Below are 25,493 nucleotides of genomic sequence, written 5' to 3'. Positions count from 1 at the left end.
CCCACCTATACAGGCAGGTACATTCACCTCCCCCCTCACAACAATATGGAGTGGTGGAAACACTATACAACAGGGCTAAACTAATCTGTTCAAACGACTTGGCCCTAAACACTGAACTAAATCACTTTCTCAGCCACTGGCTACCCCCCCCCAAAAAAAAAAATCCAAAAAATATTAGAACCTAGAAACCACAGATCCCCCCCCCCTCCACAAACCTCTAAATCCATCACCATTCCCTACATCCGAGGCACCTCGGAAAAGATTACCAAAATCTTAAAAAAGCATGACGTGATACACCTCGTGTTACAAACCTTACAGAAAATTGGCATCCCTTATCCGCTCCACTAAAGACCAACCACTTCCCCTAGACCTACTTAGTGTATACCAGGTCCCTTGCAGTTGTAAACTGTCTTACTTTGGCCAAACAGGAAGGACAGCGACTATCAGAATTTCTGAACACAAGGACTACATCCAGTTTCACAAGTTACAGCCACTCTGGTGTTGCAGACCATGCTCTGGATACACGCCACAGAATACGGTGGAAGAAAGCTACAGTAATACACCGTAGCAAATACAAATTCGAATGACTATTTATGGAATCAGCCTCAGCCCTAATAAATTCTCCAAACCTCAACAAATTTGGTTGTATGCGACTGCCCCAAATTTTGGAGGCTTACATCAGCAGACCTTCAGCCCAACGGCCAAGAACACCTACTTAACCCGCCAGAGGGCACCATCAGGACTTTTAGGAGAACAATAGCTTCATCTCTTCATTCCCAGTTACTGTGTTGTAGTGTGCACGTGCATTTTTTTGTAAGTTCCTTTAGAAGATGGCAACGTGTCGTTGCCGAAATATCGAAAAATATTTATTAAAGTATAATTTAATTTATATCCTCAACTACGTTGTGCAATTCCTTAAGGGTTTCAACAATTTATTTAACTGGCTTCCCATCATACCAGCTTTGGTTATTTTGTTGTCTGTTTCTAGATTTAACTTGCCATCTTCGCTAAAACTGTGCCTAAATAGCTGACGTATTTTACTTGTTCTACAGGTTCTCCATTCAGAATGCAGTTTACTCAATGTTTTTGCCTATTTTCAGAGTCTTGGTTTTTCCGTTGCTGATTTTCATGCCAAATTTGTTATAGCTGTTATTTAATTTAGTTAGTGAATCGTGGAGACTTGCACTAGATATGTTTAGGATTACAACATCATCTGCATAAAGCAAAGAGGTAGGTTTGACATCTCCTATTCTAATATCAGGTCAAAGGCCACTTTCCCCAAATGCGATTCATATAGATGATGAATAAGAGTAGAGATAAGGTGTATTGCCCCTGTTTATTACCCTTGTGGTACCCCTGATTTTACATCAAACCTGTCAAGCAGTTTACCAGACCGGTCACCAGATTGGATATGCCGGGCTAAACCTAATGGCAACGTTAGTTAGCTTCGCGATTAGCAGACGCATAGTTTCGCTGCCATATGCACTATTAGATCCTGCATGCATAGAGATAGATAGATAGATAGATAGATAGATAGAGAGAGAGACCAAGTAGTTGTTGGCGACACTATCGAGACTATCCTTTCACTGCAACTCCGTATCCTATTTTTTGCAACTTCTTTTGAAACTCCACCATAACAGGAAACTCATACAAAGTGAAATAAATAACAAATCTCTCAAAAATCCCAAATAAACTAAAACATCTGAAATTCACAAACTGTGAAAATTCGATTTTCACAGTTTGTAAACTGTCTGCTACCTGTAATCATTCACTTTTTAGATCAGCTCGCAGGTGCTTCCTTCTTTAGCTGGGTTTGCAGGTAAGCGATATTTTTCTTTCATTTCCTTAACCGAATTTAGCACTTAACGCACGATTTCGTCGTTGAACTGTAGTAACTTCTCATACGTATTTCACAATTCTTTTATTTCTTGCTTTTGTATAATGAAGGACTTCTTTTTTTAGTTTCCATTTTCCAGTGAAGTTAACTGCCTCAACCTCAGCAATTCTACGAGTACATTTTTGATCAGAATACTTATGTTTATGAGATATTATATTTTAGTATGTTTCTCATACTAAAATATTATGAAAATGATTCCATTTATTGCAAAACTACATGCTATAGTGATATTAAACTGTTTAGTTTATAATCTACTTTATGCATACGATATTTTAGTATAATGACTTCAATATTTTGTGCTTTTATTTATGTAGAAGCTAAGCCTTTTAGTCTGTAGAGTTTGCTTGCTATTACCCGGAGTTTGCTTTGCTTTGTGGGTGATTTGTTCCAGATCTTCTAGTTCATATTCGGTATCAAGATAGATTCCAAGGTATCATACTGTTTTAGCGTTGGATGATGGTAATAGTTTAACTGATGTATTTCCTTGTGTCTAGGATGGTGAAGTTCTGTCACTATTGTCAACTGGCTGCTGGTTCGTGGGTTTTTGGATACCACTGAATTTTTTATTTTTTATTTTATCGATTGCTAAAACATTTATACATACAATAAACATCTTGTGTGATTGCACGTTATAATTTTACAGAGTTCAGCACTAAGTGCTGCAATTCCTACATTGGATTTCAATTAAAATTTTAATAATACTTTTTTGCCTTTATATTATGTATTTACAACACGTGTTCTTCTAATATTAACAATGAAGATTATACAGAATTTTTTATTTAATTTTTTATTTATTTATTTTTTAAAGTTTGAGAAAGAATGATTATACATACAAATTTCTGCATTTGCTTATAAGGATTACTTGTAGATGAATGAGTTAAGTTAATCCCACCTACTTCGAAGCATGGGTTAGCTTTTATGAAGAGAGTGGGATTTAGCCTTCACTATTTGTGTTGTTGCTACTGTTTATGTATGGGATGTTGGCATTGCATGCTGGTGATTTGTAATGTGTATATTAGTGTTAATGGTTTCTTAACTTTGTTGGTATATTTTCCAGAGTTCGTTTTTTAATGTTCTGTAATTATCTTCGTGTTTTAACTTTCTTGGTAGGTTGTTGAATTGCGTAGGTATCTGATGCGATCTCACAAAAGAACCGTATGAGTTGTTGAAGAGTGTGGGGATGTAGAGAATTGTTGTAGGTCGTGTTATACGATATGTGTCTCTGTTGTTTCGATAGGTGATGTTGAAGTAATTCCTTGTTAATGTCACGTAGTGCTTCAGGTTTTTAATGCTCAGAATTCTGTGTGTCGCCATATGCTTGTCGGATATTGGTTTTTGCGTGTAAGGTGTCCAGATCACTGTTGACACGATTTTCCCGTGTAGTATTTCTAATTTTGTTAGGTGGCTGTTTGATGTATTTTCATAGACTGTTATTCCGTATCTGAGTAGGGATTCGCAGATACCGTGATATAGGAGTCTTTTTTATGTTGGATGGAATAATGTCTTTAACTTGGAAGAGTTTTTCTGCGATGATCCGGAGTTTGGTGTGTTGGTATTCTATATGTTTTATCCATTTAAGGTAGGAATCTATATAGAGACCGAGGTATTTTGCGTGTGTTACAGGTTTGATTTCGGAACATTGGCAGGTATTTTTGTTGTTAATGGAGCGGCAATGTATCTATAGTGATGCAGGGCGTATGATTCTTGGGTTGTGTATTATCAACATCTGTGTTTTGGTGCGGTTGATTAGAATTGCGTTTTGGTGGAAGTATGTTGTGATTTCGTTTAGGTCTTGTTGTGCTTTGCAGAGAGCTGTGTTAATGTCTGTGTGGATTACTCGTTGTGCAGCGTCATCTGCGTATTGAAATATATGACTTCTTATGGATATGTTATGAACATCGCTAATGTATATGTTGAATAGAGTGGGTGATAATATGGCACCTTGAGGTACACCGTGTTTTACTTGTTTACTACGACTGTGACATGTACCTATTTTTGTTACTTGTGTTCTGTTCGAGAGGTAGTTCTTGAACCATGTATGCAGTGTTCCTCTTATACCTATTGAGTATAGTTAGGTGAGTAGTATGTCATGTTGAAGTGTATCAAATTCTTTGGTTAGGTCCAGCAGTATAAGGACGGCGTACTTGTTTTTGTCGAGAGCTTTGTTTATTGTGTCGGCGATGTCTTCTAATAAAGTAATGGTACTTTTTGTTTTCTGAAAGCCATATTGGTTTTGTGAGATGATATTGTACTTCTGGAAATGGTTCTGTAGTCTGCTGTGTGTTATTTTTTCTAGAAGTTTTGAGATGACTGGTTGGGTAGCTATTGGTCTGTAGTTCTGAGTATCGTTTCTTTTGCCGTGTTTGTATATTGGCGTAATTACTGCAGTTTTTATTTATTGTGCAATAATGCCTGTGTCGAATATTATGTTCACGAGTTTCAAAAGTATTGGATTTATCTGTTCAAAGTGTGTTATAAGATCTGTGAGTCTTATTTTGTCTATCCCTGGAGTGGTCTTTGGGTTTAGTTGTAGGAGTGCTTCTTTCAGTTCCTGTTTTTTTACGGGTGGAAAATACATCGTTTGTTGTTGACTTTGTGTCGGTAGTTTTTTGTTGATCGTTGGTAGTTTGTCTTTTTTGAGTTGGTGATATTGTTTTTGAAAGCAGAGTTGAATGAGTCTGCTAGTTCTTCTTGGTTTGTGTCCTGACCGAAGCTTTTTGCAATAAAATATTGTGCTGAAGTTTTCTTTTTTCGGGTTACTAATTCGTTGAGTGTAGCCCATGTTTGCTTAATGTTATCGTTATATTCCATGAATTTTTGGAAGTAGTAGCGTCTTTTTGCCCTACGAATTTTTGTTATTAGTTGATTTCTTGTGTTTTTGTATAAGATTTGTAAATGTGTGTTACTGGCTGACTTTTTAAGTTTTTTCCATAGATTTTATTTTATAGTAATAGTATTTAGTATATCGTCATTTATCCATGGATTGTTGTCTGTTTGTCGCCTCGTTTGTGTAGGTTTTGTTGCTTTTTTGTATATTTCTGTGAACTTTAGTTGAAACTTCTCGTATAATGTTACAGGATCGTTTATTTTAACTAGGGAATTCCAGTCTGTATTTTTTACTTGGTTATCGACAATGCTATTTAGTATGATTGAGTTTTGTCGACTTTTGTGGTGGTGGGAGGGGTAGGGGTAGGAAACGTAATAAAACGAAGTTGAGACAAAGTAGTGATCGGCAATTTTTATGTTAATTACTGATGATGTATATATATGGATGGGAGCCCGTATATTGATATGATCAATGCATGAATCATCATCATCATCATCATCATCATCATGCGTATGAAGGATTTAGGCCTAGCATGGCCTGTTCCGGCCTTAGAAGTCATCGTTGAATCGTTTAAGAGGACGTCCTGGTTTTCTTTTTCCTAATGGCTTGTACTTTAAAGCTTGTTTTGGTAATCTTTCTGTTTTCATTCTTTGAACGTGTTCCATCCATTTACGTTTATAATTTTTAGTTTTCTGTATTACTGGTACTTGGTTTAATTCTTTTATAATTTCTTCGTTTCTTTTGTGATCAAATAGGGTATACTTTGCAGTTTTTCTCATAAACTTCATTTCTGCTGTTATTAATCTTTGTTTGCCTTTTTTGTTTTATTGTCCAGATTTCGCTTCCATACATTAAGACTGGCAGGGCTAATGTATTGTATACTTTTAGTCTGGTTTGTTTTTGAACTAGGTTTGGTTTAAATATAGAGTTAATTACACCTGTTATTTTTAAACATTTTGCAATTTTTATGTTTATATCTTTTTCATTTTCATACGTGATCATACATCCTAGGTGGTTAAATGAATTCACCTGTTCTAAGATCTTGTTATCTATTACTATTTTAGTTCTTGTTGGATCTTGTCCTTTAAAGGCCATAGTTTTTGATTTTTCCGTTGATATTATCATACCATAATCTTTGGATATCTCATTTAGATCTAAAATAGCTCTCTGTAAGTTATCTTCAGAATTTGTAATTATTATTTGGTCGTCGGCATAGAGGAGAGTGTTTAAGTTAACTGTAGGAGAAAGTTTAATTTCTTGATGTAAATGTTTATTCCATTTTATTATTATTTCATTTAAGTAGATATTATAAAGAGTTGCTGAGAGGGGACATCCCTGTCGGACCCCTTGGTTTATCTCTTTCGTATATGATAGCTCGTGATTTAATCTTATTTTTATTTGATTAATTTCATATATACTAGTGATAGCTTTAGGATATTATTTGGTATTTGTCTTTCTTTTAACTTTGTCAAATGCTTTTTCAAAGTCAATAAATGCAATATGTGTTTCTAAATTATATTTTCTTTTCTCTGTTATTAATTTTAGGCAAAAGGCTGGGTCTATACATGATCATCCTTTTCTAAATCCATTCTGTACCTCTAGAATAAAGTTTTCGGAATATTTCATTAGTTTGTTATTTAAGATTCTGCTATATATTTTGTAACAGGAATTTAGTATACTGATACCTCTATAGTTTTTAGGGTCATCTCTATTACCTTTCTTAAAGATAGGATAATAATAATAATAATAATACTCGTCAATATCAATCCCTCATCAGTCAATAAGGTAACGTGCGCGGACACAGTAATAGTTTTAAACTGCTGATGATATTCTGATTTTTTTTTAAAAAAACCTTTCATTGATCAAACAGATATATATGAATCTGTCGTTACGCTGCTTTAATGAAATTGCCTTATAATATTCTCTAATACTGACACGCCCACTCACCCAATTAATAACCCATTTCTACTCAAACTACAGGAGAAACCTTACATTGGATGTCTCCTAATGCTGTTTAACTGCATTAACCGATAAGCCCAACCTCGTTTCTCTAATTCAATCGATATAGGTTGTAATAATGATTTCAAGCCGAAAAGTTGTTACTTGCTATTGCTCTAAGTTTTGATAAATTCCCCTATTCATTAGTTTTGATAAATTAACTTACTTGGAACAGGATTCTATTTGAATAATCTATAATCAGGACTGTGGCAGTAATGTCATTTGTGTGCGTGCATGCGTGCGTGTGTGTGTGTGTGTGTGTGTGTGTGTGTGTGTGTGTGTGTGTGTGTGTGTGTGTGTGTGTGTGTGTGTGTGTGTGTGTGTGTGTGTACACACACACACACACACTATGTTGATAAAGAATTTGGATATCTAGTTGTGTTTACAAAAAAAAAGATGCGTTTTTGTCCAGATATTTTTCTGATGCTGACGACGGCCGCTGTGGTCTGGAATGAATTTAGTGTTGTAATTCGTCCCAAAAATGTCCGATGGGGATTGAGGTCTTGATGCTGAGCTGGCCAGTCCAACACTTCAACGTTGTTTTATGGAAACCAGCAAGGATCACTGCCGAAGCATTTACACAGCGTCGGAAGTATGAAGTTGTCTAGGATGTCCAGGTAGCCATCAGATGTCATAGTTTTTGTAAGGTAACACCCCATCCAACTGAAACATCCCTATACCATTACCGAGCCTCCACCAAACTTGACAGTTGAAATGACGCAGACCTACCAGAATCGTTTCCGGTCTAATCTCCAAATCCAAACACGACCATCAGAAAGAAATATTTGGAAGCGGGATTTGTCTCCACACAGAACCCTTTTCCAATCATCTCCAGTCTATTTGGACAGCAGTCCGAATGTCGTTTGGCGTTGAGGGGGAGCTAATTTATGGCTTCTTCACATCATCTCTTCCATGGTAACCTAAATCATGCGACTCATGGAGGACAGTTCTAATGCTGACAGATGCCCCTGCAGTATTTTCCAGGATGAATGCGAGGTCCGCCGCTGATGACGTACGAGATGCTCGAACATTCCCAGATAGAACTTGTCGATCTCGGTCAGTTAGTGTCGGTGGCCTCCCAGGGTGTTTTCCTGCTGTGGTAGCAGTGTCAACTTTCCATTTAACAAATAACAAGCAACGGTGGGTGGATTTCAATATACTAATACGAGTAGCAATGTCATGACGTTAGAAGTCTGTTAGTTCAGCTGAACGTGGCATCTTGACATTGAGTACAGTGCGAAACATGCAACACATCCCACCTTTTATTACCAGACTTACGCAACACACTCGTTGAATATTTGCATGTGGTAGGATCCGAAATTTGCATGGCACTTAAGGTGTCCAAATACTTTTGTCAATGTAATGTATATATTGGATAATTTTGTTTTCTCTGAATTATGAGATTCTCATCTAAATTAAATACTCCCGCTAAGGAATTAATTTTTCATTATAACAAAATACCTTACATCTCTGTTCGAAATTACCAAACTCACAATCGGTTGATAAAGATTACTGCCGAAATCGAAAGATGTCTTTCCAAAAACGTGACGTCAAAACTCGCGAACGAGTTGCGGAAACTCGACTGTTCATGTCAAATGCTAATAATATACAAATGTTTACTGCATTTAATGGCGCATAACAAGCATTTAATATCCACAGCACCATCATAAGAAAGATATTTTTATTCTTTTATTGTTTTTGAGTTGGCGCAGGGTGACTTAGGTGGGCATCTTATCACCTAAACCTCACCTGCCATTTCTGTAAATCTCAGCACGTTTGGAACACTGGGACTGGAATGAAGATACAGCCATTAAACTGGACGTCTACGCACTGTGGAGAATGTGACTCAATGACTCCTCCGCTACATACTACCTGCCGGTTCTGTCATAGAAGTGTGACCGAATAGTTCAGAACATGACAACACCAAGTAATTCATTCCTCTCAGGAAATTTCAGCTATTATTCGCATTGATAAGAAGAATACTTCAACAGCATAAACCAATCAAAGTTTCTTTATCACAGAAAAAGTCAAAGTTTTCAATTTATACCATCAATACCTTCACCGAGAGAGGCGGACGAACATTCTAATAGAAGTCATTCAATGCGAAAAGCAGCTTTTATACGAACACCCTCCCGTTTCATCAATCCTAGAATGCAAAAGGTCACTTAATTACATGGTACAAATGCATCATGGTCTACTTCGAAGTGCGGCGCTTTGAAGTAGAGTATGATGCATTTGTACCACGTCATTAACTTGGATATTAGATGTTTATTGTGTTTGGTTGATTGTATGCAACACCAACACCAATGGCTAAAATGTCACACTGCGTGACATTTTATCCATTGTAGGATAAAATGTCAAATAAACAATGCTCCTGCAATGGTGGTTCAATTTTCTTGAACACTTTTGCGGTTGATGTTGCATACAATCAACCAAACACAATCAATAGGATTTGGCAGCGAAAAATACTTGATCGGTCGGGGATTTTAAAACCCTACAAAGTATTAGTGATGATGTTTTCCACGTTTTAAATAAGTGCATTTTAATGACATAATCTGCAAATGCATTAAATACAGTACACATTTGTATTATTTTAGAATTTTAAACGGAGGCAGTGGAGTGTCTTTCGCAAAGTTAGCTTTTAGGTTCTTAAAGACCCTAATTCAAATCCGAAATACGATTGTAAAGAATTTTTGTATTTTATTTTAAAGTGAAGTAGTCTCCTATAGAAACAGTAGTGCATTTTGTTAACTCAGTGAACTCACGTTTTCATCCACTAAAATAAGCAAACTAGCGACCAGAGAACACACGTATCTACAGAAAGAATAAACGCATTGAAAGAATCGGTTTGCGAGTATGTAGTGTATCCTAGTTGATAAAAGACGCACCCTGTCTTCTGCACTGCGTATACATGGAAACAACAGAGAATTCAATGATCTTAAAAAATCAAATAAACTATTAACAATGTGTTCAAAAAATTCTGAATTAATACATATATTTGTAAATATTTTTCACAACACGTAAAATATGCATTACTACACAGAATCACCATGACTTTCAGTGCAACTTAGCATGCCGAAGAAAGATTTTTGGATGTTATAGATTCGATTAAAGTCTGATTTGAAGAACTTCAAAACTTTCTATTATTGATTCAAGAAAGTCTCGATTTCTAACGTACGTTAAACAGAAGTAGTTTTTGTTTGGTGTTGTTGTTGGAAGAAACTTGGAGTTTTAATCATTATATTCTGAAAATGGACTTAACGTAGAACGCATACAGTCATATAAAAAGAAATACTAATCAGGACTACGAACATAACTTTTCGTCTATCACACCGTATAAATGCACTCGATTACTGCAGTGATGATGAAATCTGATACCTTCCGATTTTCAAAACTTTAGAGATAAATGAGCTTGGTCTCTTCTGAGATAAAAGTCATTTATTTATAAAATATTCAAACCTCCCCCCAAATAGTGTAACTCCACAAGGGTATTTCAGTTACTGTGATAATTGGTATAAGCGTATCTTACCACCTCACAGCAAAATCGCTATGCATAGCAAATTTCAATTAAAATCACTTACGCTGATTTTAACTGACATTTCATTTGCTGAATTGTTTAATTAGTTATTGTGTGTGAAAGTAGTATAGACAGTATATCAAGTTTGGCTTCTAAACATCCACAAATATGTTGATTTGCGGTAATGTCATGACATCTGTTATTTTACTTTTCACAAAACAAGCTGTTTTATAGTTGGTTTATCACTTCCACACATCAGCGATTTATATCGTAGCATGCATTGTCGTGTTTGTGCAGTTAACTGGAGAGAAAAGGAGAGAAAGAAATTGAAGTTCTTTTTAAATAGTACGTGCGTGTGTGTCTGAGAGAGAGAGAGAGAGAGAGGCAAGAAAAGAAATTTTATCTTCAGAGAGGAGTATTATGGATGCTCACTTTCAATTAAAGAATGTCGTGGAGATCTTGTGGAAGATCTTGAAACTTAAAATGCTTTTGTCAAGCTGCAGAACGTTTATGTAGATATACGTAAATATCACTTACGCATCTTATATGTAAAAAATTTAATCACGTGCGTCGCCACGCGTTCCGGGCAACTATTTAAGAATGTTGCTGCTCAGTAATCGTCAATAGCGTTGATCACAAAGGGGAAAAACAAAGGACCTTCCGGAATTCGATAAAATGCTTATTGTGGATGCCCATCAGATTGAAGCCACGATCTTGTAAACAGCCGAGCTGACTGGTTTCTCAAAATGTGAGATATCCCAGGTGTCTAATCAGTGGAAAAATAACCTCTGTTCGTTGTCTAAGAGGCGTAACTGCGGTCCTAAGGACAGTCTGTCAGGAACGTCTGAGAAGGCTTGTACGGACAAACAAACCTTCTCCGTGTGCAGCAATTGACCGAAGCATATAATGAAGGCTTTTCCAGACCTATAGCTCACCGAATATGTACAGAGATTTCAAGAGGGTCAGAATGATAATCGCTTGTCTATACGTAAAATAAAAATTTCTAATTCAGTCTCCGGTATGTGTATTAATAACCAAATTACGAATAGAGGTTTGAGATTGATGAGAGACTCGTATATATAGAAGGAAGATGTTTGATGAAAACAGATCTCTGAGGAACCTTCTCGCTGGTGTGGGTGTGGTGGTGGTGACGAGAGTAATCTATCTGTCTTTACATGCATCGTACAGCCAGGAGGAAACTGGTCGGTAAGTTACAAAGAGTGGAATTCACACCGTACGTCGGCAATTTGCTGAGTATGAGACGGTATGAATGTTTGCTGTGGGTTTTAAAATTGGAAGATTTGGTAATGTTGGGCTTGGTGTTGAAATATGACTACCGATGACCTCAGTTATTTAAAAAAAACACTTAGATGTGAAGAATGGGCAGAGTTGGATGGCACTTTCATCCCATCTTCCTTTTGGAGCGGTAGCTGGATGAGAGTAGAGTAGAGTAGAGCAGAATATACAGACAATATGGAAAGGGTATTAATTATGAAGCAGACATTTTAGCATATTTGAAGATAACTTCACACTCCAGATGAGTTTTGATAACTAAGCCATTCGGAACGTTTCTGATATTTTACTAACAGACGAGTAACATTTGACTGCGTCTTCTATGTAAAAATGGAGGAGAAAAATTATGCTAGACAGTTTGATTTACTTAAACGGATGTTATATCCATGCTATCTGGATAAGACAGAGGAATATCCGAGATAGATTCATAAAACCGTGCTTTCATGAGAATTGTTGTTACTATTTGGAATTAAGACCGAAGAAACTAAGACTACAAGGTACGTGTATTTCGTCTGTTAATTATGACCATTTCTCTGGGCAGTGTTCCTGTTTTGCAGGATGAAAATCATCCTTATAAAGGTTTTTGTTTGCATATTAGTTAGGATACGAATCCGACTTGGTAAGAAAGAAACTACAAAGTAAGATTGGCATTTATTCCAGAGGCAAGATTTCTATATTTTCTAAATTCGGATTTGTCGATGTTTTTCTTAGAGGTTGCAAATTTCGGTGTAAACTAAGAATTTGGATGAAGATGAAGACAGTAATTTGACTAAGGAAGAAAAAAACAGAACGGAGGGGGGGGGTGCCATTTGGGTCCAAGTACACGAGACCAAGAGTGGTTGAGTGAAGGATGTTCCACAGAAGATGAAACTTGCAACACAATGTGTTGCAAGTTTCATCTTCTGTGGAACATCATAAATTGAAGTTTCGCTAATATAGAATAAAAGTATTGAAGTAATAAAAGTAACAAGAAAGATGCTTTAGGAGAACAGAAGTGATTATACATTTCTTAATATTTGACCACACAAATTTACTTTTTTTACTGTCCGTTTCTACAAATAATCTGATTGTAATTATACAAATAATCTTCGTTTGATTAGCTAGTGTGTATACGCTTAATAATTTGGAATATTTGTGTTTAATTCGAATACAAGATACGCTGATACTTCCATGTATTTTTTTAAAATCTAAATATGTTCGCGATAGACAGAGAAAGGAAATGATCAAGTTATACTATCATCACGTGCATAGCAACATAATTAATCGATTACGACATAAGTTGTTTTAGATAGCGTAGTTCAAATATGCATGTTCGTATTGTCTTTCATGTGTTTGCAAATCTTTTGAATATTTTAACAACACCGAAATATTTTATGATATTTGTCGATAGTGTGCTATTGGAAGCTATATTTTTTGCCATACATTACTGTAACGAATGATATTTGCAGTTCATTACCGTAATGCATGCTAAAAGATATGTGTTGCATTTGCAAATGCACGTACATTCTACATATAATGCTAACACAACGCCAATAAAATTAATGATTGTAAACTAAGCATAAAGTGAATTCTTGGAATATGTTTCACAATGAATCCACAAAATAACGCTCAAACATTAGTACATCATAACCAGGATGAAAAGATAATTAAAATAGTTAAGCTTATATATTAATATTTCTATTAGATAAAGTTAGCGCCATTACTTTATATCTTTTTCATAGAAAATAAGAAAAATATAAAAATAAACAGATAACAGATTTACTCAAAGAGAATAATTTTAAGTTAGTTTCGTATTTTTTGTGCATAACCATTAGGTAATAAAGCCCAATTATACTGCTAAAATAACTTGCATTAAACTCTGCATTAAACATGAGTTTTAGAATAATTTCGATGACATCATAGATTCGTGTTATATTATTTGAATTGTGTAGAATATCTCTTTATCGTAAAATACCATTGAAAACATAAATGAGAATCCATAACATGAAATATTTCATCGCACTCATCGATTTCAACGGATTCTTGTTACTATAACAATAGAAGTTCGATTCATGTTTCTTCGTAGACACTTAACAGTGAGGATTTTTCTCGAATATATGATTACTCGAAGAGAATTATATCCTTAAGAAGTGTGTGAAAAATTGCGAAATTGATTCGAGAAACTGTGCTTTTGTAGTTTACATTCTACGATGCATCTTTTTTTGGATCAGAGTAATTTCACATGACGAGATGGTAGCTATTAGCGAGGTATTTCTGTAGAAAAAAAAACTCTGGTTCATATGTTCTGGTCTGTGTTGGAAGCTCCTATTATAAAGATTTTGTTTTCATTTTAGTGGCTGTGATCGAAGTCCGAAGAACGCGATGGATACACCGCCTATATTTCTCATTCTGTCATTTGTGAAGTTACGTGCCCAGTTCTGCTGTGTGACTTGTTTTATTGTATTAAATCCCATGGGTGGAATAGCCAACAAATATTTTCCTTTGACGAACAGCTAGGTAACAGTACTGAAAGACTTGCAAAAGTATTCCGACATAGTTTTGTACCCATAATAATTACAATTTTACCTTTGTCTATGAACACAGTTTCATGTTCTAGAGTAGTAATTAAAACCACACCTGTTACAATCATAAATATCCCACTACAGTTATAATTAGCACAAAACATGGCACTGCTGCTACTTACATGCACCACCCACGGTTTTAGATTGTTGGGCATCGGTAATTAATGACAGAATTGCTACCGTTTTCCTCAGGAGGGGTGGGCGTCAGCGCTATATATACATATTACTCCCATTTACTCCCATGTCGTGTGTAGGCAGGGGTCATGTGAAAAGGTGGAGGCTTCTTTGGAGAATTACCTTACGTTAAAAATATGAAACGTCATTATCTATGAAACAGTGGCTGAAGAGAGTCTATGTTACAGGGGTCGTATATTAGGTGAACTATTTTCTACTGAACAGCATCGTGAATTTTTAGATTTTTGTGCACCACTCAAATGTGAGAACAGTATCCCAAGGTTGGTTGGATTTGTGATTTTCACAGAGTTACTATTTGGAACAAAAAGTAATGTTTTGAATGAAATATGATGCCTTGTTTTTTTAGGAAACTGAGGATGGTGTAGATGTCATGTGATTATGCCTATTAAATGCTTAACTTGAAAGTCAAGATGAGCATTATAAAAAGCTACAGGAAAAGAACCAAGATCTTTTTTTAGAGATGAACTTAAACACGTGTTTTAGAAGCATTACCTAAAATTTTCCAAGGATTTTCTCAAGCCTCGAATGTAGATGATTCAGAAACTTATGCAAAGACATTCTCAGGTGATCGCGTCCACATTAAATTACATATTGTCTTCTTGGAAGTATCCATGTAAGTACAATGTTCAAGTATGATATCTCTCTCTTTTCAATCGTATGAAAGAAAATAATATATCAACCTCTGTAGCCCATTACAGCCACGACTATTACTACCCATGCATTATTCGTATTTAGTATGTTGGTCCATTAATTCATGCCACTAGACTGGAACTTCTAGAATTGGTCCAATTAGTCCGATTGCAGAGCTTTCGCTACACCTGGAAGGTACAGTATCTGTTGTGATATACACAGTACTCATAGCCCCCCCCCCTTTTTAGTTGACAAGAATAGGGGTCATTGAAGCTGTCTACTACTACACAGCCATGAAACAATTAACTCTGACCGTCATCATGCTATGTCCACATTTCATAAATATCATCTTAACTTTAGTGGGCATGATTTTCACTCCTGTACACCTCTCACATAAACAAACACTCTTCATCACTAGAGCCACTGTTAGCTCCTTGCTCTGTTTTCTGTTTAGTGATCCATTATCGGAACAAGTGTGGGAGTTTATTTATGATATTAGGTCTGTCTGTAACCTATTCCCATCCATCACAACTTCTTCAATAGCCATCTCTTCATTGTTGTAGAACACGCTGTATGGGTGGGGACATTGTCGTGTGGATATAGGAAAGGGTCTTCACCGAACTGCTGCAATAAAGTTGGAAGCACAGAACTGTCTAGAATGGCATTATAGGCTGCGGCTTTAAGATTCCCTTTCACTAAGGGGTAGCCGGAACCATGCAACACAGCCCCAGGCCACGATGTCTCCTGCACCAAACTTATGAAGTTTGGTGCAGGAGACATCACTCCAGAGACCAATGGCAGCGAGCTTTACACCACTCCACTCGACGCTTGACGTTGCCTTTTCTGATATTAGACTTGTGTATGGCTGCTGCGTGGATATGTAAACTCATATTTCTCAGCGCCCGATGAACAGTTTTGGTGTTGGCGTTACTTGCAGTGGCATTTCGAAACTCGGTAGCGAGTCTTCCATTCGAAGACAGGCGATTGTTTAGCGCCACGCGCTTCAACATTCGGAGGTACCGCTCTGTGATTTTATATGGGTTACCAGGTCACAATTGTAGTGTTATTGCTGCTAGTCATTTCCGTTCATAATATAATCACTTACAATCTATCAGGACAGCTGCAGAAGGGGCAGATATTTTCCAAACCGAGTGGTTGCAAAGATGGTATCCTATGATGTTGTCGCTGAGCTGTTCAGTACGCCCATTTTACTGTTAATGTTTTCTGTATGAGATTTCAGGACCGTGCACTTCCTTTTTACCTATGAGTCATGGTTATGATGTATATAGCCATATCCACTACTACGAAGGGATGTCCTGATATTTTCGATGAGATAGTATAGAAATCTCTCTCTATCCATCTCAGCTTTATATAGCCCTGAATAGGTATATAATATGATGATGATAATGAAACGAATGAAGGTTTTTATTAATAAACTATCTACTCAGAATGTACATTGTCCTACAAACGTCATAGGATTCTCACAGATGCAAACAAATATCTTTATTTACAGAAATTATTAAGCTCTTGTCCTGTTTTATCCTGTCTTTTTCTGTAATTACAAAGTCAACATAGCGCAAGACTTTCTACTAATTTCTGTGGTAAACTCATTGAAATCCCTGGTGAGTTCCACAGGAGAAGGCCTTCTCGATTGTGCTTTACATCTAACTTTCAGTTCATCCCACAGATGCTTTGTACAATTGAAAGAAATACGGTAACATTTTATGACAAGTATAATTACTCTGAACATTGGTGTACGACCTAGAGGTCATGATTCCATTCGCTTCGACCAGTAGGCTTATGTTATGCCAGAAGCAATCCTAATATTATTTCAGTGCCACCTCCAACTTAATCGTTGAGACAGCATGCTCAGGTAAACGAAAGTTTGCCAGGCATTCATCCCCCCCACACACACACTGTGAAAATTCATAGCTTGCTGCTCTTAAATAGAAATACTTATTGGCACGCGACTGGTGCTGTTCACTGTCCAGAAGTCGATTCTATGGGTCCTCGAAATAATATGAGGTAACCAACTTTGTTAAGAGACGAACATTTGCTAATTTTAGAACTGTCCGGTCTTATTTAGAGGATTTAGCTTCACTCGCGGATTTCGATTTCTTCAATAGTACGTTGCTATCTGATATCACTTGCAAATGCTCCGTTGTTGCACACTAGTACATTTAAAATATATTTGCATCTTTTAAAATATATTTGCCGTGACATCTGGTAGGATAGAGTCTCTATATTCGAATGCAGCAAATACAAAATTACAGATCCTATTTGAATCCGTTGAAACGCCCATTGTTGTTTGCTTATTACTTTATTCTTTTACAATGGATTCATTTAATACTTATGTATTTACTGCATTCGAATATAGAGACGCTATCCTACCAAACGTCACGGGATAAATTTCCGGTTCCAGGACAATGAATGCAATTATCATTGAATTATCTTGTTTTTCATCATGGTGAACCATATGAGAGACAACAGCAATAAAGAAATTGTACTGTTATTATCTCAGCTAGTTTTAGCGAAAAGATCGAGGGAAAACAAATACAAACTTTGCAAGTTGTAATTATGATAAATCCTGCATGAGAGAAGATGATGAATGATGATGAGGGGGGGGAGATGAACCCAACGTAGAAAAGAAGAACAATATGAACACGAAGCTCTGTTTGTGGACTACGTGTATTCTCTGTCATGTTTGTATTTGGTAGGATGAAACTCCTGTATGAAACGGGACAATTCCCCCTTATTTATTTCGAATATTCACAAGGGAATTTGGAAGTCTTTCGAAGCAAATGGTATGGTCGCTATTCTGACTGCACCTCTTGATCATCTATCTGTACAGAATTTGCAATATTATATCTACACGCTGCAAACAACCATAATATGTCCTTGCTTGTGGGAAATGAGAAAAATTCAAAATCTATTCTTACTTAAACTATAAGCACAGATAAAATGTCTAAAGATGAGAAATATTTCATTTCGGTTAAGGTTTAACTAAAAGCAGATGATATTATAAATCGAATAAACTGATATTCTAATCATTGTATGCCTACACTACAGAGTTAACTGCTTATGCAGGGAGAAGTCTGTAGAAATATTAAAAATTTTAGCTGTGGATCATTCCTATCATTTGAAAGATTTTTCTTTGATTTATATTTTCTACAAATTTGATATATTTTATTCTTAATGATTTAATTTGCATGATTGTAAATTTACATATAATGTGTTGTTTGTTTCTCTGATCACGCGCGTATATGCACATGTTAAAGTATTTCATCTGGTAGTTGTTGTTATTAACGTTTCCAATCTCAAAATGCATTTCGTGTGGATGTTGAACTGCAAAGTTTTTTGGACAGGTTCGATGACCAGAAATGACCTGAACTTAGTGGATGATTCGTATGTTCCTATCTAGAAATATGAAGAAGAGAAAAAGTCATAATTTTTCGGAAAACAAAACCCGAAACTATGATGAATAGATGCTATTTAGAATCGTTTATTTATTTATTTCTTTTTAGTAAATGATAAATAGTTCGTAAATATTTCAGCTTCTAAATATCAGCCGAATCCTATCCTATCCTTCTCATCTGTCCTAGGACGGGTTCCCCCCCCCCCTCATTTGAGGAGGGAACTCAACTCTAATGACGAATTAATGCACCGGTTCGTCACTTCTCTGCTGCTGGGGGACGAAAAACACGAGTTTCCGGGGGGAGGACCTATCTCTGTATGAAACCGGCTAACTCGCCTTTCGTCGAAATAGACCACATAAAGGTTTCCTCACGTCACTGACGGGAATCGAACCCAGGTCTTTCGGACTAAATAGTATCTTCAACACTGATTGAGATCGCGAAAATTTGGTAAAATATTAGCATATAATTTTCAATAATTTTACCTAATTCTATTTTTTTTATGTGAATCTCACTAAGGAAGTTATACGTCCATTAGAATGAGTTCTTTTAGTGGATGAGGAGTAGATCATTTGAAATCACCACGCTAAAGACCAAACATGGAACTTGTTCGAGCAATTTCAGATCTTTAATATGCCAGAGGGTGATCTTACACCAAAAGTGAAATTCATCTTCCACTAAAATACATTCACAATGTGGCCAGCTTCTTTTCTTCCACTCCTTTTCATTTAAATAGTCTCATTACAACCTAATTGACTGAATTATTTCCATAAATGTTAGTCAAGGTAAATGCATTCAAATTTCATCAAAATTCGTCAAGCCGTAGCGGAGCTAAACAGAAGGGCAAAACCGAATGGTTTTACAATATCACACACACACACACACAACTAAGCAGAATGATTTTTAATAGAAATTCCGAATATAAAAGTTTGTTAGAAATTCAGCAAATGTATATAGAAATATAAAGACGTCCATCGAATCCACGATTCATCGATGCTGGAAACCATGATTGTAATATAAACAGAGGGATTCATAACAAGCTATCATATCTTCATAATTCTACACAAATTCCTCTTTTACGTTTTGACACATTCAACCAATTATTGAATTAGAACTTCAAAAAATCTTAAATTTATTTATGACTTTTTCTGTAAAAAAAAAAAAAAGATAAATAGGTCCCGACATAAAATGAAATTTTAAAAATTCATATGATATTCCATGACCGAAGGTTGACGATGGTTTGAGCAGGTGGAAGAGTCCCCGATTATAACAAAATTAAAATGAAAGGGAAAAAAATATTATGTGGGTCTTATTGACCTTGCTATGAGTTGCAGCGTAAATGGTGTGGAAAAAAATTCACTTATTTATCGTGTCTTCATTTAATCACGACTTTAGCACCCGAACTTCAATTAATAACATTTTTAAGAATTATAGAATAGGAGAAAATCCACCATTGATTAAAGATTAAGCTTAAAGATTATTTTACTTCTCCATCAGTTCTAGGTTTGAGTCCTACTGTGTAGTAGCGCTGTTTTCTTCGCTCAGTATGAACCACGCTCTTACTTGGCGTGGAAATTTATGAATACAAAATAATTTTAAATATGCTTAACCACACACTATGCCTCAAACCACTTACTTTAGCAATTATTAACGTAAATAAATGTAAGGCCAATTTTATTTCCTACTGTAACTTTCCTATTAAATTTCGACTAAAATTAAAGATAATAATAATATCACCAAAAGCATTTATTAAACATATACAAAAAAATCAATTCTTGTCAAATAAAATTAGTTATAATTTTTACCATCTCTTTCATCTCATTTTGTTCTCTCAATCGAAAACGTCAGAGAATTTTACATCTCTGTTCCACTCGCTCCCAGTTCTTTAAAATTCATAAGACGCTGTATTCTCCTCTACTTTCCTTCATACATGTAAACCGGAAATACTTGGCTGCATTTCCTTTAATAGTAATGACGTTGCCACGCATGGACATGTACGAATAATCCAAGGCAAAAGAGTGTGATAAGTAACTCAAACGTTCCATAATCATAATGTTTCACTAACGAACCGGTAATGCATTCTTGCCATCACCTACGGTGGTTAGTGGCAAGAACGCTGGCGTCTTCTAGACGTTTGCAAGAAGAATTGGGGCAGCCAGCTGACTACGTGTTCTGTGATAAACGATGTGTACCATCAAATGCCGGTTCATAACTCAAGGTTTTTAGAAAGAAAGAAAGAAAGCCATTTATTACAACGAATATCAAAAATTAAAGATGCAACGTCTTAAAAATTTAACTAACACGATTTGTAATAAAAAAAAAGCAGCCTTAAAGTTTGAAGATGGAATAGAGAGATGATGAAGAAAGACATGCTATGAACATCTTTACACTAACGGGCACAAGGATCAGCAGTGATAAGTACTTCGTATTAGTGCATCATTATGTTCGCTTAGTGAATGGTCTGCCACACATTTGAAGAGAATTCCATCGTCTGTTCTTGCACTAAGGGCGTATATTAACGCGTGTAGTTCTTTATCAACATCTGGTCTTCCTATTGATGCAGAATGTGTATAGAGAAATTACGTTGTACAATGCTTCTTTATACAGATATTTAATGCATCGGTATCACCTTTAAATAAGGTGATGCCTATGCATTAAATATCGGCATCACCTTTAAATAAGCTAGATCTTATAAAGGAACAAATTAATTGAAAATAACAACAATAAACACCTATAGCTTTAATCAACTGTGCCATCGAAGTTGGCAGTAATTATGTAAATATGATTACATTAATAATATATTACATATCGAACTAGAAAAAATGGTCTTGAGCTACAAGATCTTATTTCTAATTCATGTTGCATAAAGCCATTCTAACATTATCAACAGGATCTTTATTTATGTATTGCATTGATTTGTTTGGAATTAAACACCACAGAGCTCAACAAATCAAGAGTTTACAGTAGGAAAACACCTTACCACTTCCCTCTGAAATTAGTCAACATAGATTCAGTTGAAACCATTTTCAAAAGTGCACACGGATTGTATACGGGATTCGAACCCGTATAGAGGATGCATGTTTTATTCAAATCAAAGAATACTGGCGTTTTCCCAACTATTTTCCCCATTACGCACTCACACATACATACAAAGAAACATTTTTTTAATAAAGAAAGACAATTTGGATACCTCGTCACTACTTTAGCTGTTACATAAACAATCAACATAATTAATGAAGAATTCAAAGAATCACAAAGATGCAAAATAAACTCTTTTTTTGAGTACATCAATTAGCCTTTCTTTCCTTGCTATTTTTTCTACTTTTATTCTTTACTGTGTATTTCTCTTTCTCTCCATTATCTCAATTCTTTTCTTTCCATTATTCTTTTATTCAGAGCCATGTTGGTCACTTCCCCTTAATTACTTCTTCGTGTTTTGTTTTGGAACACTCTTATTTCTGCATGTGGCCGATTGCCCGAAATCCAACACTAAAGAAAATGGTCACTAAATTAGCTGACTCGAACGAAACTGAAACGCCCTGTTCGTTCTTAAGTTATTTTCAATTATCTTTTTCTGTTTGTTTGTTTGTCTGTCCTACATAATTTTAGTGTATATTATTGTTTTCGTAATATTACTAGGTGTTTGGTTATATGGAGGTAATTACTTGTATAAAAACTTTATCTATATTTTATTACTGATATAGTATTGAATGAAAGAAGAAATACATCCAAACGACTGACCGTATCGCTAACAATGGTTTACAATTACACGGTTTTGTAGTATACAAACTAAATTAAAATAATAATTTATGCTAATCAGTGATATTCAATGACGTCACTCGACAACAATGCTATTTGCAACTCATCACGAAATGGCTGAACCAGATCGTTTGATAAAATAGCAGCAAATCACAACAAAAGAACATAGTAAAACTAGCATTAAATGGAATATACAATTAAATATGTTCAATATTTCGTCAGTAATCTACTGTCAGAAAGCATAAGTTCAATATTTTATGAATATAATCAATCAGAAGACTTTGAATAATCCAAGACTATTGTTAGGTATAAAACAACAGGAAAAGAAATTTCAATGTTTTATTTACGACTTTCTTAATGATAAAATTAAAAATATTTTGGTAAAATGTAGTTCAGAGTTTTTTTCTTACAAACATTGTTAGCAGCATTTGCATTAATAAATATTAATACTTTCAAAAGGTATATTAGTGAAATATATTTGGAAGTAAATTATTCACTGGTCAAAATACAAAGAATTCTAAATTTCTTTTATTCCTATATCCTTTCTTCTATTAGGTCATATCCCTTTCATTCTCGGTGAAAACCAAACATATCTCCAATTAACATAAAACAACAAAACTTTTACGTGAAATTTCCATTGTTTCACAACAATACCACATGAAGAACGCAAACAGCGAATGAAAAGTTTCCTACTTCAGCATTGTTACTAAGATCAGAATAGTTTGCTGCAGTTTTCCTTGGAGAGATTACCTGTGAGGTTTCCTGGCTATAACACGAACTTAATGGAAGTGGAGACGTAAATGTTTAATGCAAAACCTTGGCAAATCATTCAGGTAAAGAAGGATGCAATTTAAGTAAACGACCAGAAGGACGAACGTAATATATCGACTACATCAGAATGCCATAATGTGGGAAAAATACATTTGTGATTTTTTAATGCACAATGAGAGTACTCTTGGTACAAGTGAAGGTACAGAATATAAATAAAAAAATAAAAAAAGCAGAGAAAGTAAAATTTGCAGTACTTACGTGAGGCATTAACTGGTCTGTGCTACCAACTCGTGTAACTTTATTTCGGTGCAAAAGTTTCTTGACAAACCTTTCAATCGTCTCGTTGAACTTCATGAACGTGACGTAGGCCACATAACACGACAAGAGTATTGTTGCCTCGTACCACTTGATGGTACTGTCACTGAAGAAGACCATCAAAATGATGAGGATAATAGAGTAGAACGTGCAATCACGAAATAAGGGCCACCAAGTGAGTTCCAGCACAGACTTGCTGAAGATAGCACACATCGAAATAACAAACAGGATATTGAACACGGCAGACCCTACAATAGTCCCGATTCCAACGTCATCATAACTAATGAACACGCCAATAATGCTTGTAAATAGTTCCGGTGCGCTACCTCCTGCAGCCATAAATGTGGCACCGGCAACATCTTCAGAAATCCCAAGCTTCTCCGTTATGACATCCAAGGAGGGCACAAAAAACTCATCGCAGACGATTGCCAATGCGACAAACATGTAGACCATTCCTAGTACGTGTAGAATGACAGCACCTTGTTGTCTTTGCTTTTTCGTAAACAGATCTGTTGGGAATTGTTGAGTGTTGTTGTTGTTGGTGTTATCGGGTTTGTCACTCAGAAGATGTCGGTGAGTAGACAATCCATTGCAGGAAGGGGTGAAGGGTAATGCACCGGGTTCTAGCGTGCTACTAACTAGAGGATTACGAAGAGTAGAAAACAACCCTATCACGAACATTCCCGAAAGAAACACAAGGACTGGATTTCGCCATCTTCGTCTGTGTACCTTCGACGGCATCTTGTTTGCAAGTGTGATCGATGTCGGTTGCGATAGTTGCACGAGTTTGGGCTTGAGTGCTGTTACGAAGTCTGCAGTGAACCACTACCTCCTCACCGTACCAGATTCTTCTGTACTTCCTTCTACCCTCCTCGTAGATACCACGTAGTGTGGTTTTGGGGTGTCCGAAGAATTATCAATTCGACCCTTCATCCTGTGAAAATAATAAAAAATGACATTTTCTTAGAGGCATTCTCTGTAGTTTAATTTCATCATTAATAATAGTTAAGTGGTTGTTAATTATTTAGTTAAATAAACTCTACGTACATAAAGTAAAGTCTGATATTTACTTCGGTATGTCTGCAAATTAAATTCTTTTAATGAGAGAGACGTACAATATCCACAATCATCTCTCTATTATTTACTTATATGCTTCTGTGCATTCTTTTATGTTCTTTTACATTTATTAAGAATTTCTCCTTAATAGAATTCCACTATTAACCATTATACGCAACTGTCATCACTAGGAACTGCTGTAATTAAATGTTTTCAATGCTACTGCTGTGTTTTTGCTAGCTGAAGAATAATATAGAAGCATAACCCTAGGTTTACCGTATTACGAATGATTCACTAAGTGTATTGGAAGTCCCAATAGTGTCTGAGTCACTGAATCTATAAGTCGTCTAGGCGGCCTGCATGTGATTTCACTAATGACCTTTTTATTACGCACTAAAGATCAATTCAAGAAAGTTCCTACTTAATTATGGATGGCGAAAACTATTTGATAAGAGAAATTTAAACATATGCGATCTTGTTAATTTGATGTAATATTATTACATTTATAAAGACATCATCGAAAGGGTTTATTTGATGATATTCTTGAATATTTCAATTTTAACCATTTTAATTTTTCTTAAATAAATATCAGAAGCCTGCTATTTCTGTGGCAATTGATCATTCCTGTTGTTCGGTGCTTTCCGTAATAATCATGTAACTATTCATTGCAGAAATAACCCATTCTACCTTTTGGATGCTAATATATCGTTCTACTGTAATTCATCGTAATTTCTAAATAATTTTCGTATAATTTAACAGTTCAGTACTCTTCTTATTTGTTCAAATTGCTTCTTAGTTCTTGTGCTAAAAACGTCAGTCTAAATTCGGATATCCCCTGTAAATGCAGCCATACTGCAGAACTTGGTGTAATGCAGAGAAGCTACATTCCCTCATTGCTATACTTCTGAATAGTGTTCAAGAAGTGATTTTAACCAATGAACAGCGATCGCGAAATATAAAAGGAAAGAGTTTATTTTATCAGGGAAATAAAAATAACATAATGATACTATTAATATAACACTACTTACACAATTAGAGAACAATTATTCCTGTGTTTAAAAGATAAAACGAGTGCAACAGTTACCAATAAACATACTATAGTAAATCAGTCACACCATATTGATTTAGTTTTCAGTTCGTTCTAGGACCAAGATTCAAAATATTTATAATTAGAATAATAAATAGTTCTGGTAAACTTCTGTCGGCAATTAATTTTCTATTTCGACAATATATCATTTTATACAAATTTCATGTTATCTGG

General features: G+C 35.5%; 1 protein-coding gene across 1 annotated transcript in view; it reads right to left on the bottom strand.

Moving 5' to 3' along the window:
* LOC150100666 (sodium/potassium/calcium exchanger 2-like) overlaps nt 1-23,917 on the bottom strand; it is a 129,321-nt gene extending 105,404 nt beyond the window's left edge. Inside the window, exon 1 of the mRNA XM_090401852.1 lies at nt 23,120-23,917. Within this exon, the coding sequence (XP_090257978.1) occupies nt 23,120-23,917 (798 nt within the window). The remainder of the gene's footprint in view (nt 1-23,119) is intronic.
* Between the last annotated feature and the right edge of the window lie 1,576 nt (nt 23,918-25,493).

The sequence above is a fragment of the Typopeltis vanoorti genome, chromosome 12 (genome assembly GCF_054136105.1).
Source record: "Typopeltis vanoorti isolate ZY-2024b chromosome 12, IOZ_Tvanoo_1.0, whole genome shotgun sequence".
Lineage (NCBI taxonomy): Eukaryota > Metazoa > Arthropoda > Arachnida > Uropygi > Thelyphonidae > Typopeltis > Typopeltis vanoorti.
The sequence above is the reverse complement of the archived record's forward strand: the minus strand, read 5'-3'. Positions and strand labels throughout refer to the sequence as shown.